The sequence below is a fragment of the Sarcophilus harrisii genome, chromosome 2 (assembly GCF_902635505.1).
Source record: "Sarcophilus harrisii chromosome 2, mSarHar1.11, whole genome shotgun sequence".
Lineage (NCBI taxonomy): Eukaryota > Metazoa > Chordata > Mammalia > Dasyuromorphia > Dasyuridae > Sarcophilus > Sarcophilus harrisii.
This window is the reverse complement of record NC_045427.1, coordinates 550,701,255-550,716,230: the sequence shown is the minus strand read 5'-3', so window position 1 is coordinate 550,716,230 and position 14,976 is coordinate 550,701,255. Positions and strand designations below refer to the sequence as shown.

The window sequence follows — 14,976 nt, the reverse complement described above, 5'->3', positions numbered from 1 at the left end:
TGGCCCTGGAAATTTTTTTCTTAAGGAGTTCATTAATGACTTGTTCAATTTCTTTTTCTAAAATGGAACTATTTAAGTACTTTATTTCCTCTTCTGTTAATCTGGGCAATTTATATTTTTGTAAATATTCATCCATTATGGTTAGATTGTCAAACTCACTGCCATACAGTTGGGCAAAAGAACTTCTAATTATTGCTTTAATTTCTTTTTCACTGGTGATAAGTTTACCTTTTTCATTTTAGATGCTGGTGATTTGTTTTTTTCTTTCCTTTTTCAAATCAAATTTACCAAACATTTATCTATTTTGTTGAATTTTTCATAAATCTAACTTTTAGTTTTAATTATTAGTTTGATGGTTTTCTTAGTTTCAATTTTATTAATCACTCCTTTTTTTGGTCTGTGGCTCACCTTTCCCCTGTTCTTTCTTTTCATAATGAATTTATTCACTATCCCCACAGCCTGATGCAAAACATTAACAAAGCATGGAAGATTTTTTTCTCTTCCCTCTCTCATTGTTATTTGAGTCACATGTTCCTCCAGAATGGAAATGGGAAAACAATTACTAGGAATAAGGTAGCATGGGTTCTAGTCTCAGGTTTGCCACTAATTCACATGGAAAGCTACGTATCTCTGAGACTCTAATATTTTATGATTTAGACTCTTATCAGGCTACAGGCTGTATTAAGTACTAAATATAGTCTACTCATAGAAGTAATCTGGGGATCTGAGCTGGTAAGTATTTAAGAAAGAGAGGCAGTGATGCATAGTGGTTTCAAGTTTGGAGACAGAATGACCTGGGTACAAGACCCATCTCTGACATATCTAGCTGTATGAACCTGAGCAAAGCAGTTAACCTAAATATCCCAGGCACTTTAAGAGTAGCAGAACAATAGCTACAACGTTTCCTTAATGAAAGTTCCATTTGTTGACAAATACACAGATCTGGTTGTCTTTAAGATAAGCTAAAATCTCTGAATATTGATCAATATGCTTAAATCATATTCCATTTCACGATGAATCATTTTAGGGCAAGACTATCAATAAAGTATTCAAAAAATCAGAGTAGATTAAAAAAACTCAACAAAATCTGCTAAACATAAACTCATATAGTGCTGATACCTTTGTCTGGGGCAGCTTTCCTATTAAATGATGAGGCTATGGAAATTTTATTGAAACAGAAGTTTTAAGAGTCTTTTCACCCAAGTATTCTGGCCTAACATAGAGAATAGCTGGGAAAATACAGTCAAGAATCATAATAAAGTATTTAAACCTGGGAAAAATTTAATCATGAACTTGTCAATTAATATAAATATACATATTTTTTAAATGAGGCAATTGAGATCTATCATTATTCCATAAGCTAGCTCCACCTTGGGCTTTCACTTCATCATTTTGAACTGATTCTTCCCTTGGATTTCTTTGTCTTTTCTCTTAGGTTTTATCTTCATCTTTTGCTTTTATGAGAGGAGGGTTTTTAAGGAAAAATAGAAGTTAGGTCTCAGCTATGGCTAAAGCTTTTTAAGTTTATCATATGCCCAAGAAATGATATTTATATGACTCTATCAAGTAAAGGACTTCAGATCTTTTCAACTGAGTTACTATGGAATGGGCAATAATACTAAACTAAATTATGGAACAAAGAGGGCAATCAGGAATTAGGGTTAAGTCATCAGAGTGGTTCAGATTCATATGTTCCAACACCTTCCTGGTTGGGTTTAGGGAAGGGATTGAGGAAGAAGTGATGATGAGTTAGCTCTGAAATGACTTGTGTAACTTTAGGCAAAATATTTTACTTCTCTAGACCTCAGTCCTCCTGAGTTGCACCACAGTCCTCAAAGGATTTTTTCCCCAATTCTAAATCAATGATTCTGTGAGACCTCCAAAATATGAGGAAGGTAAAAATAAGAATTCATGACATGAAAAGTAAAAAAAGTAATGGAAGCTGCGAAGTTGGGCTCACTAGACAGATCACCAGCATAAAGATGAGCATCTTCAGCTCTTAAAAAGCTAGCTATAATAAATGGCACCTACCCCATCCCTATACCTACCTTCACCCTCACTTGACTGGTTCACTGGTTAACTATGAGCAATCTGCCTAATTCCCTGACAGGACCCTGAATGACCTACAGTGAAAGTATCCCCTGATACTGGCCTAGTTCTTAGACCTCATTAGTAATCTCTAGATCTCTGACTGGAGGATGGAGCAAAAATCTCCTCCCTAAAACTACAAGTAAGAAGTGTTCTCAGACAAGCAATCCCTTCATATCCCAGTTGTCTAGACTTTGTTGGATATCCTTCATGACCCCCATTCTGGATACTTTCCCTTCTCACCCATTTCAGCTTTCTTTTGTCTTTGGTGTATTGTTTTCACCCATGAGACTATAAGTTCCATGAGGGCAAGGTCTCTTTCTTATTCTGTAATTGTATCCCCAGAGCTTAGTAGAGTGCCTGACACATAATAGACATTTAATAAATGTTTAATGACTAGTGACTATGAAGAAAGAGGGGGGAAAATTCTTCTGCAGTAACTACAATTGAATTGTCAATAATGGAAAGTTAATCATGTCATAAATGTTACTATTTATTATTCACCAGCAAGATCACATTATTAACATATAGATTAACATGATTCATAAGAACAAAGAGCCAGAGTATGTTTGAAGCGTAAGTTTGGTGATGCTTTAGGTGGTTATCAATTTTAAAAACAAGTGCCTTATATATTCTTTTGACAGAAACCTTTCTGAATGGAAAGAAACCAAAGAAGTTATCTCATGTAGCCCTCTCATCTTACATAAAAGGAGAAGAGAAATTATTTACCCAATGTCAAAACTAGAAACTGAATCCAATTCCCCAAACTGACCCCCAAAGGATCCTAATAACCTGCAAACCCTATGAAATTGAGGGGATCAGCTTTAAATTTCCTTTCTTGAAAGAAAACGCCAACAAAACTTGACTTTAAAATAAAGGATAGGTATTTGTTGCAGAGGCTTTTTTTCTTGTTTAGCCCCCTACAAGCAGCACTAAGAAATGTAAATTAGTCCACTGTCTTCCCTTCTGTATTTATGATCAGGACTGCTCATCCTCAGTGAGCTCACTGCAGATGAGTGAATGCCTATTAAATTGGCTTAATTATAGTCCAGCAGGATACAGAAGCTTTTTTTTTTTTTTTTTTTTTTTTAACCAAGGACAGAGTTCTCATCAATTTGGTGTAGAATTCTCAATCACTTATTGGCAAAGGCAAGTGCATATTACTTTAACTTACAAAAATTTCAGCATTCCTAAGGCAAACTGCTGAGTTTCTATTCTAGCAGAAAAGAGTACAAAATTGATTTCCCAACCAGGCCCCCAGCATGAAGGCTATCAGGGTTGAATGACATTTGCCAGTTTGAAGTTGACCTTGAAATACTGAAATTGCTTACCCAGAACGCCTCTTTCCTCCTCTAGCAGGCATGGCTCCTGCCATTCTCACCTGCCCTGTTGCCATGGGGGCAACAGGCAATGCCACTGATCCAGGGATATCAGAAGCCATTTCTGAAAATTCAGAACAAAATTCCATTAGTTATCTATGTCAACATAGATCCTAAATAGCAATAAAACATGCAAGACCCTCTGGAGGGAGATTAATTATTTCAAGTCAATGTACTAGGAATTTAATTATTGAGAAAGGGTTTAAAAGAGAAAATTTCATTTTCAGAAGGACCTCATGTTCAACTCAGAGAGTGGATGAGAGAATCTGATTTTCCCAAGCAGTATGGCTATTGGCAAATGAAGAAGAATTGTCATTTGTTGCTTATAACTATACAAGCATCAGCCAATTTGATGTGAAACTATGGCATCATATTCCTTCGACACAGCTGGTTCCTGTATGAAGGGAGATTCATTTTCCTGTCTAGGGGGCTTTCTTTGCTTGGTAATCAGAGACCAAAATAATCCCATAGATGCCTTTGCAAATATATCCATGCATCATATGAACTCTTTAATTTATACCTAGCAAACAAAAGATTCCCAAGGACTATCTGGCTTACTGTTTTGGAAATGCAGAGAATTAAAATGATTTTTAAAAATAAATTCTAGTGGTGCTGTGCAGTCCTGAGATATTTTATACATTCCCTGCATGAGAACATGTATCTTTGTAAGCAGTTCAATTGTTCTGTTCATTATTCTTGAGAGTTACTTCAAGAGAATTTACTTGCATTAGTTCAACTCTCATTCAGGGATATAATAAAAGTGATAACTTAAAACAATCCATTTCAGAAAGGCATTCAAAGATAAAGAAAGGAACCAGTGCTCAAGTTAATAGGAAAATAATGTCATGGTATGTTGACAGCACAATACAAGAGGACCTAGATAATGTGTGCACTGTTCATGTGTATGAGATCTGGTTCATTCCTACATGTCATATTTCCTGCCTAAACAATAATCTGAAAAGGAACCAAGTAACTGTCATCACTTATCTAGTCAAAATACATAATATTTTATAAATATTGTATGACTGAAGGTCAGCTTGAAGAGTTCTGCTGGAGTTTGTCAAGAAAGGATTTAAAATCTTAATAAATGGAATCTTAATCTAAATGTTTCTATTGAACTTTGAGAAGTACGAAGATCCCTATTTTTCCTTATTTATTTTTTTTTACTGGCAGTTTGATTGCACTGATCCAGGATGCTCCTAGTAAGAAACTTCCTCTATCCATGCAGGTTAATTCATTTTCTCTGAAACTTACAGTTTCCCTAGAGCACTTAAAAGCCAAGAGACTTGCATAGGATCATAAAATCAATATGAAGCAGAATCTGGATTTGAACTTAGACCTTTCTGCCTCTGAGGCCAGTTCTCTATTCTATGATATTTCTTATTTATCGTACTTAATGCATAAAAAAATATGCACTAAAATTACATCTAAATAATAACTATTCTCCTTAATTTCCTCACAAATTTGCTTTATTTTAGGTGACAATAACTCTAGAGAAACAAGGTAAAACTAATGAACATATAATCAAATAGTTATGTTATGTGAGCACCATTCTAGTGAAAATATTTTATTTTCTAAAAGACAGAATGAATAACTTGCTTGAAAAGTACAAAATGAAGTTAATGCATCAAACTATTAGGTTAGGTCTAGATCTGAAGAAATCTAATATCAATATAAGTAGTCTATAATCACACTTGCATTTCTTCATCTCCTACAGTCCCAAGATTATTCAAATTTTTAACCAACTTAATGACTTTTCTGTAGTTGATAAGGAATGCATTTTGGTTGTAAGTGGCTTAACAAATGAAATCAACAAAACGGTGGTTCATCATTGCCACATTTATAAGCATTTTTACAAACATATCCTTGACATTAACAATTAGTTTTTGGATATGGAACTGAAGAATGGTATTTGGATTTAAGGATCAATAGATATGAGATATCAAGGTTCTTGACCAGGGTTAGGGAATATCTGACAAATGAATAATACATTTTCCTGGAGAACTGCAGGTGTGATTTAAAATATCTTTACAATACTAATATATGGAATGGCAAATAAGAAAGATCAACAGATGCAACAAAAGAAGAAAAATAGGAGAGAAGCCCAATGATTTACAAGCAATATCTCTTGAGGAAAAAAAAGAAGTAAAAAAGTACATAGAGTCAGTTATAAGTATGGAATTGTTAACACAAGAAAACCTGATAGCAAAAGTATCACTGAGATTTTATGGGATGATTGAAGTATGGCAAAGGAAGAACATTCTCTATTCAGAAAGAAAAGGTTAGATAAAAAGAAAAACTGGTATATCATAATATTTAAGAAAATATATTCTCAAGAGGATGTCTACAATCTAAGGGGATAACTTTAAAGGAAAACATTTGGGTAAGAACAAATTCGGGGTGGGGGAAGTGACAGGAACAAAAGCAGCATGGTGGGTAAAGTTAAATTACAAACTACACAATCATAAGGAGAAAATTGACATAGAAGCATGACACAGTTTTCATGGAAGACTTCAACTACAGGGACATCTGCTAGAGAGTTCTCTTGGCTACAAGTACAGAAATGAATTACACAGTTGATAAATTTTAGACTTTTTGCTGATAATTTCACTTTTAAACTTTTAAGAGGGTTATTTATTTGGGATATGGAAATAACAAAAGTAAGTTTCCCCCCCCCCCCCCCAATACCTCCTCTCAACAATCTCCAAGATATTAACCTCAAACTCTGGATCAAATGGGCTCAGATTTAAGTGAGTTCCTATATGGCATTTGCTCCTCCCAAGTTTACATCCAAATTTAACATCTTTCCTAGATTTGTCTTTATTTTAGCTAGAGTAGTGTTAAGTCCATATGAAAATGGAAGTTAATGAAACCATTAAGACATCAAGGAACAATAAAATGAATTCAAAAGAATGTGGAGTGGGGAGAGAGTGTGAAATGTCTCCTAGAAAAAACAACTGATCTAGAAAATAAATCAAGAAAGGATAATTTAAGAATTATTAAATTACCTGAAAGCCATGATTTTAAAAAGAGCCTAGATATCAATTTTTTTTAATTATAAAGGAAAGCTTATCCGGTTATTATGGAACCAGAAGACATAGTAGAAATGGACAGAATCCACTGATCACTGAAAAAATTCCAAAAGGAAAAATCCCTAGGACTATAAGAATCAAAATCCAGAATCCCAAGTCAAGGAGAAAATACTGCAAATTGTCAGAAAGAAATAACTCGAATACTATGGAACTCCAATTAGGATCACACAATAATTAGTTGGAGGGGGAAAGGCCAAGAGAAAGAAGCAGCAGTGATAAAAGAGAGTCTCCTTAATCTAAGGAAGGAGACATAGCTAACATTCATCCCGGGTTTTCATAGTATCATAGAACTAATGATTTAAAATTCAAAGGACCATTGTAGAGCATCTGGTCCAATTCACTTATTTTACTGATAAACCTGAGTCTTGGAAAAGTTAAATGGCTCCCCAAAGTTCAAACAGATTAGTAATAGAGACTGGCTTCAAATATAGAACCTTCTGTATTTACATCTGGCATTCTTTCCAATGGACCATGCTTTAGATATCATTCATAATTTCTGGTGTTTAAAAATTTCACCTGGTAGCTAACCTTCTAGTAATGAATTTAGCTATCATGTTTGTAAATATCCAAAGGGCTTTCCTGTGGAAGAGGGATTAGGTTTGCTTATGACTAAGAGTAAAGAGTGGAAATTGTATATATACCTATTTAGATTATATAGAAGAAAAGATACCTAAGCAAAGAAGGCTGTCCAAAAATGAAATGGCTTCTCTTAATGTGTATAGAGTTTTCTATTTATAAAAACTGAATAAAACTTTCTTAAGGATATCATAGAGGTCATGGATGCTCAAATTTGAAATGAATTCATTGTCTCCAAGATCCCTTTCAACTCTGGAATTCAGTGATTTTATCAGTGCAGCAGAGTTCTATGTTCTCAAGGATGTATCCCCATTCTTTATGAATTTACAAGTTCTAAAATACATTCATTATTTGGAGCTCAGGAACAAAGAATCAGAGTTGACAAATGACTAAAATTATATTTTTAAATCCCCTCAAATCAAAAGAGATGACTATACTGGGGAAAAGAGAAGCATCATAGTTCTGGAGTGAGAAGGGATGTTAAAGATCTTCCAGTCAAAATACTTCCTTTTACAGATGAGGAAACAAAAGCCTAGAAAGGCTGAATAACTTGGTTAAGGTTTTACAACTAGTACATGGCATGAATGAAAGTAAGCACTTTTCTATAAACTCTATCCTTTACACCTTTTAAGACTAAATCCACAAAGAACCGAAACAAAAGCAAGCTCAAAACCAATCTCTCTTCTTAATAACTTCTGCCAAAAACAACAGGAGATGAAATTCATTTTATAAGCTATGTGACTTTGGATAAATCTCTAGACTTCAGTTTCCTCATTCTACCTTTCTTAATCAGAAGGTAATTAAACTGAGCAAAATTTGTGGTCCCTTCCATGTCTAAATTTGTTTCTAAAATTCTCCAGAAAAAGACATTTAGGCGTGTTAGGCAGATAAAGTTATTGAGTTTTTGTCTCAGAAATAATAACTAAAGCCAAAGTGAAGGCAAAATGGTCTCCTAAAGAATTTATTTTTCAGCTGTTTATACCCAGCACAGAAAATAAAATGCTGATGGGCAGATAAAAGAAGAGAGAACCAGGTGTCACTCTTAAAATCACAGTTCAGTGACCAGACTAGTATAGCCCCAGGCCATCACAGCATTCATGGATCTATTCCAGAATTTAAGTGTTTCCAGATGAAAGAGAAAATCAAGCAATATTTTCCAGAAAAGGAGAAATCTTTAACCATCTGAATAGCTATCTTGTGGAAGATACATTAGATATATGTTTAGATATATGTGTGTCCTAAGCATCTGCAGAGATAAGAATTTAGACCAAGAAATAACAACTACAGAGAAGCAGATTTTATCTCAACACAATGAAATGAATGAGGACTCATGAAGCAGTGATTTCCCTGTCATTCAAAGGTTCAAGGAGAGGATGGACAAGTACTCAGTCATTATACAAAAGATTCCTTCCCACTTGTTGGGAGGTTGCATTAAGATCTATTTCACTTGCAAAAGTCTAAGTCACTTTCAAAGACAGTATCTCACTTGTAAAAAAAAAAAAAAAAAAAAAAGAAAAGAAAAGAAAAGAAAAATTTTCAGCATAGTTAATTTTTTTTCAGAACTGTCATTATAGAAACATTCCTGTCACGATTCCTGCCTACTTTACTCCCCCTACCATCAGTCACTTACCTAGTGTGAGTAATGAAATAATTTTCATAATTCTATTACTCATTCAGTGAAGGATAGAGGAGAAGAATGTGGTAGAAGCTATTTTTTTTAATATATATAATAAAAGTAGCTTTATGCAGGCATACATCTTGGCCATAAGCATTCCCCATGTCTTAAAATATAGCACTGAAACAGTCTAATGAAAAAGAGATTTCCCTAGTCATTGCCACTTAAAAAGGGGGAACAAGCAATCCTGGATTCCACATCTGTAATAACCCTTGATCCATATATATGAATATATGGTCGTCACATTGCTTCATTCTTTAATCAGGTTTATTTATAAGGCAAAGTGAAACATATCATTTACTTTTATAAAAGAAATTCCCAGATTATTACTATAGCAAAATTATCACTAATTTTGCAAGGGTTCATGAGCATCATTCTGACACAAGAAAAAAAATCAACCCACTTATTTATATTTATAAAAATATTCACTAAAGATAGAGAAATTAATTGAGGGGCCCAGAATTAGACTTAAAAATCACTGTCCACAATCTCCTGAACATGAAGGAACTTGGAATGTTGGATTTCAATAGCTTCCCAGGTAGAGAGTTCCTTAAAACTCAGCTCTCCTTAACTTGTAGATTCCTAATCTTCCATCCTTGGGTCCTGACTCTAATGAGATAGTACTGATGATAGTACTTTAGATCTGAACTTGGATTTAACTATCCTTGATACTGGATGTGAACTATAGAGCTACATAATTATTTCTGTTTTGACGTTGGACTTTCGAGATAATATTCAAGCACATTTCCAGCTAATACAACTTTGTGAAATTACATTGGCTTTTAATGATTCAAAGTTACTCCCTAAAACAAATGGTTTTCTTTTTTACTAAAATTCATGTGGCAATGTTGTATTTCTGTCTCTGTTTCTCTGTTTTTCTCTATATAATTACAAAGTCTTAGTGCAGTTTTAAACAGCAATATGTGTATGTATGCATATAGATATTTATACAACTAGGTCTATAAAATGTGTGTATGTGTATTTCAGAGTATCCAAGTAATTAATATTGAGGTCACCCAAACAACAGTAAAGAAATGTGTAGTAGGCACAAGAGAGTTGTAAAATACTACTGCTCAAAAATTGTGCAAGAGAAGAATCCTGAAAAATAGCAACATATGGATTCTGAATTCAGATCAAAGCATATTTTTTCTTTACATTATTTTTCATAGGGTTTTTTTGTCTGTGTTTTACATCATGACTAAAATGGAAATATGTTTTGCATGTACATGTAAAACATATATCAAATTGTTTACTGTTAGGGAGGAATAAGAGAAAAAGAGAGAGAAAATTGGAATTCAAAAAAATATTTTAAATTGTTTTTATATGTAATTGGGGGAAATATTAAATTATTTAAAAAGAATATCAGTGAAATGAATGATGATCAGAAAAGAAAGTAAATGTCTTATGTTGAGAGCATGGAAAAATTAATAAATAGTCCAAGTGCTATACTGATTTCACTGAAATGTCAGTATAACTAAAGGAAGATCCCTAGCTAGGTCCCTTCTGAAGGCTTTAAGGGAAGATATAGAAAAGAGTCACACAGGATAAAAGAGCTTAGATGAGCTATAAATTATATCTGGAAAGTGGGCCACCTCTATGAGATTAAAGATTGTTTAAAGTGTTTCTTACTATGGTCTCCTCCTTACACCAAAAGTGTCACTTGTTGGTAGGCCCCATAAAGCATACAAAACTCCCAAGTGCAGCCTGAACATAAAATGCAATTGGAAGATATTTAGCAAAATAAATAAAAATAAAATAAAAAACAGATAGTGCATTTTAAAACTAAGTCAATATGCAAACCCCAGAAATCTTTATCTACAGATAAGTGAACCCTGTTTTTAATAGAGTATGACATCATCAATCTATATCACCTTTTCAAATAGATTCATGTTTCCTCTGGCTAGTCACAATGAGCTCCTTCTCTAGATCTGGAGCCCTACACTTCAACAACACAGACATCACATCACCTTAGAGCACCTTCATCCCCCCTTAGCCTCTCCTAAGCTGCTACAGTATTATCTTACATATATCTCACAGTTTACCCTCTGTTATATTTTCTTGGAGCTGACAAAAAATGAGGAAGTAAAAACTTTGGATTTACGGGTAAGATTTTTTTTTTTACCTTGCTTCTTGTAAAACACCCAAAGCAAATCTGGGGTTTCTAGGTAGCTCATTACAATACAGAGAGACATTCAGCCTTTAAATTTCTAAAAAGCACTAGAGAAGTATTGAAAATTTAGAAAACAATTCAAATCTATTCCAGAATTGCATTATCGATATTTTTTTAAGAGTTGGGAACTTGTGTCCAACATTCACATCACCTTCAAAAATAAGTCAATATGGTTAAGCATCTTTAACAATGCAAGCACAAAAAGCAACATAAAGTACAGAGAATTTAAATTCAAATTCAAATTAAGTGCTAAAAAATGCTAAGAACAGTTAAACACAAAGATCTTACAAAAGTTAGCTAAAGATTTAGGGTTACATGTGAGATAGAGAAATGATAGCCCACAGGAACTCAAGGGGCAATGGTGATTAGAAATAACAACAAAATAAAATAATATGCAAGTATCAAGAATACATGAAAGGGAAGGGGCAGTCGTTATTTATCCAGAGAGCATAAGTGAATCAAAGGACCAACAACGATCTTTAGAAATAGTCAATTCCAAATTAGCTCAAGCTAATCATCTGAAAACTACCATCCAAAAAATGAATAAAGTTCTCTGTAAAATGTATAAACATAGTTATTATTATTAGTAGTAGTACCTGAAATACTACTATTATTACCTCAAAAAGGCCCAGCATACTTCTAATATGCAGCTCACATGTTAGAAGAATCTGTTCTAAATTCCATTTTACAAGTAGGTTAACAGTCAAAATTGGAAATTGGTTTCCTAGCTTTTTATTTAGGGATCTATTCTCTAGCCAGATCAAGACCTCCAAAACCTAAATATTAGATTTTACAAGTAGATATTTAAGCTTTAATTGAAGATCTCCAAGTCACCATCTTCATCATCTTCACCAAGTTTTGCTATGATTCTTAGCAAGGAGAGCAATGTAACTGAGAAGAGCATTTCCAAGTCAGAAGCATTCCAGTTAGCATTCCATCTCTATCTCCTTCCTCATTCCAATTTACCCACGCTCCTCAGAGTCTTTATTATGCTCTAGTGATCTTTAAATTGTGTGAAGGAACTGAGAATGGTGGATTGGATGGGGATGATAAAAGAGAGGGAGGTGAGAGTGATAATAGTAATGATTCTGACCATTTAACTAACAACAATATATGGAAATTACACTATCCTAATAAAAAGAATAAGGATTTCTAAGGTAGGCCATCCTGCAAGCTCTGAAATAATTACTTCCTTTAAGGACACGTTTCATAAATCCTTAAAGTTCAATTCAATTAAATTTGGCCAGCATCCACCATGTTTGTGGGCCCTATTCTCAAAGCAGGGGAGACAAAGTCAAATATTAAACTTAGACAATGTCTAAGGAATTCAGATGAGATGGTGAGGGGATAAGTGACTTAGCCAAAACCTCATGATATATTTGTGATAGTCAGAAAATAGAATTTAAATCTATTCATAAGAAGAGAGAGCCAGAATTCTAAAAATTCTAACACAAAAATTTTTTACAAAAATAAATCGATGCTGAAAAAGGAAAATATAAGCATTAGTTATTTCCCAACATATTTGCTACTTTAATCTTTTTTTTCTATATTGCAGAAACCTTATCAAATAAAGGTGTTTAACAATAGCATAAAACTAGTAATAAACACTTGGGCACCAGCAATGGCTTTCTCATTATTTAGCTTGTGAAAATTTAACTTGGTGAAATCACCTTCTCTCTTTCAGTTTCTAGCCTTCCCTGGAAAATATTAGTCTTGTCAACTTCACAGAGCTCTCATGAGAATGAAAAGAGATCATGTATTATAAAAATGACATGAAGAAACATAACATACTTGACAAACATTAATATGATGTAATCATTCCTAATTGCTTTTGGAGAAGCTAAGGAATTTCTGGGAAGAAATAAGTGGTCTCAAGAAAATTCATTCTCTTCTATTTTCAGAGGGATTTAAGTCACTAAGGAGTGATTTTGAAATATGTGCCCCAAATATGTGATTTGAAATATGTGTCCCAATCTGCACAAGATATAAGGAAGTGTCAAGGTCACAGCTTTGCTTCAAACCCCATCTATTCCTTTTTTGACTTGCTTTCTGTTCAGGTATAAGCTACCTGACTACCATATGTCTTTATCATATGTCAAATGTACAAAGCAAGACAGAGAAGATCTAAGAACATAAGTAGCAGACAGAGTGAGGCATCCATGATCCCTCTGAGAGATTTCAACTCTTGTTTCAGAATTAACCCCCTACCCCCCCAAAAAAGAAACACCTGTCTTGTTTTAAACAGAAACTTAGAAGGTCTTTGTGTTCATATTTCTTAAATAACATGAGCCAAGGACTTTGAAAGCTTCCTTATTGCATGAAAAAATCTTTGTCAGGAGTGCCACATTTAGCAACAGACCCATTTCTATTCTAAACGTTGACATACCGAGATAATCCACTTGGAAAAAAAAACAAAGTTGAATGGTTTGCAGATGAAATGAAACTAGAATAAGATGTCTGGTCCCATTTTGCCTTTGTATTAATAAAAAGAAAAATGCTAATAATTTTTAAATTAAATGACAACAGCTAAACTAGACATGTTATTTTGACAACAGTAAAAGCCAGCTACAATCCAAAAGCTTCCCAGGAAATTATGATTTTTCACCAAAACAAACCATTTTTTCCTCAATCCCTACAAGTCTTAGAATAATTATTCTCACAGAAAGATCATCAAATATAACAGTCCTACCTTTTTCAGAGGAATTAAACCAGGGTAATAATTCTTCCTTCTGACCAATACCTTCTTGTGAGACTATGTTATCCGTGTAGTGAAAATGTCAGAAACCTCTGGGAGGAAACGTAGCCCCATTTGTATTCTGCTCAGAAAATGTCATCACAGATCTGTTTACCTTAACTGTGGACCATGATTCAGCCAGTGACAACCGTCTTGCATACTGATCAATTTATTTGCAGCAAATTTTTTCTAACATTAACCATTTAGGTTCTGAAAAGTAGCTGCTTAGATTCTTTTTTTTTTTTCCAGCAACATGCATTCCTTTAAGAAAATCAAAATTTTTGAAAGCGGGCTTCTCAAGAGAATATTTCAACGAATGTATAAAAAATTTCTCTTTTCCCCCACCCTGACTCCAAATATAGACTTCCCTTCAGATTATGGATGGAAAACATGGCATGGGATTTCTTCACAAGAAGAAAAAAAAGCCTTAACTGTGGAAGGCTTTCATTTCAATCAAGCAAAATCCATTGTAATAGAAACAGATGTGTCTCATGGCCATGAGGTCTATCTTGTCAAATGCCAAGGGCCAAAGAGCCTACTCTGTATCTTTGGGCATTGCATTTAAGACAGTAAAGACATCTGCATAAAATTATATTTAGAGTGGGGAACAGCTATCTTTTAGGAGGGGAATATCTGTTATGGAAATGTCCACTTGGGTACTAATAGACTTTAAGAACTTTGAACATTTAAATGATTAGAATATTTGAAATCCTGTCAAGAGCAATGGTTATATTTCTTTCCTTTTTCCAATTCACACAAATCTCCTAGGAAAAGGAAAACAGAATTCAAAGGCTTGTGTCTATTCTAGAATAAGAAGACATGCATCTCACTGAGAAGATAACACTTGTCCTTGGATTCAAAATAAATTGATTGGTTTAAATTAAGAAAGAAACTTCCAACACAAATAATCAAATTAATGGTCTGTGCTACTGGGCAACATAAGATACTAGAAAGAGTGCTGGTCTATGACTCAGGAGATTCTAGTCCTTCCATTACTCATTCTAGGACCTCTCCTTTCTCTCTTAGTTTCAGTTCTTCATGGGTAAAATTAGGAGGCTGGACTAGATGGTTTCTAAGGTACTTTCCAGTGCGAATGTATATTTGAGATTATAAATCATAATCCTTAGCTTCCATCAAGGCTCACTTCAGAAGTCCCTTTTAAAACCTCTCCATAAGCCCTGAGTTGTTTGTGGTCTCCTTCAAATTACCTTGTGAAATACTTAAAATAACTGTATTGGTGTTATATCTCCCCCACTAGCATG

At 33.9% G+C, this 14,976-nt stretch overlaps 1 protein-coding gene across 2 annotated transcripts in view; it reads right to left on the bottom strand.

Annotated features, from left to right (window-relative positions):
• The window catches only part of ARNT2 (aryl hydrocarbon receptor nuclear translocator 2), a 252,475-nt gene that overhangs the window by 186,723 nt on the left and 50,776 nt on the right, over positions 1-14,976 (bottom strand). Inside the window, exons 1-2 of one of the 2 annotated variants that reach the window (XM_031955647.1) lie at positions 13,670-13,927; positions 3,420-3,531 (exon numbers count right to left, since the gene is read on the bottom strand). In XM_031955647.1, the coding sequence (XP_031811507.1) occupies positions 3,420-3,529 (110 nt within the window). In that variant the 5' untranslated portion in view covers positions 3,530-3,531; positions 13,670-13,927. Of the gene's footprint in view, positions 1-3,419; positions 3,532-13,669; positions 13,928-14,976 lie in introns of those variants that run through there. The other variant, XM_003755494.4, reaches the window with a different exon arrangement.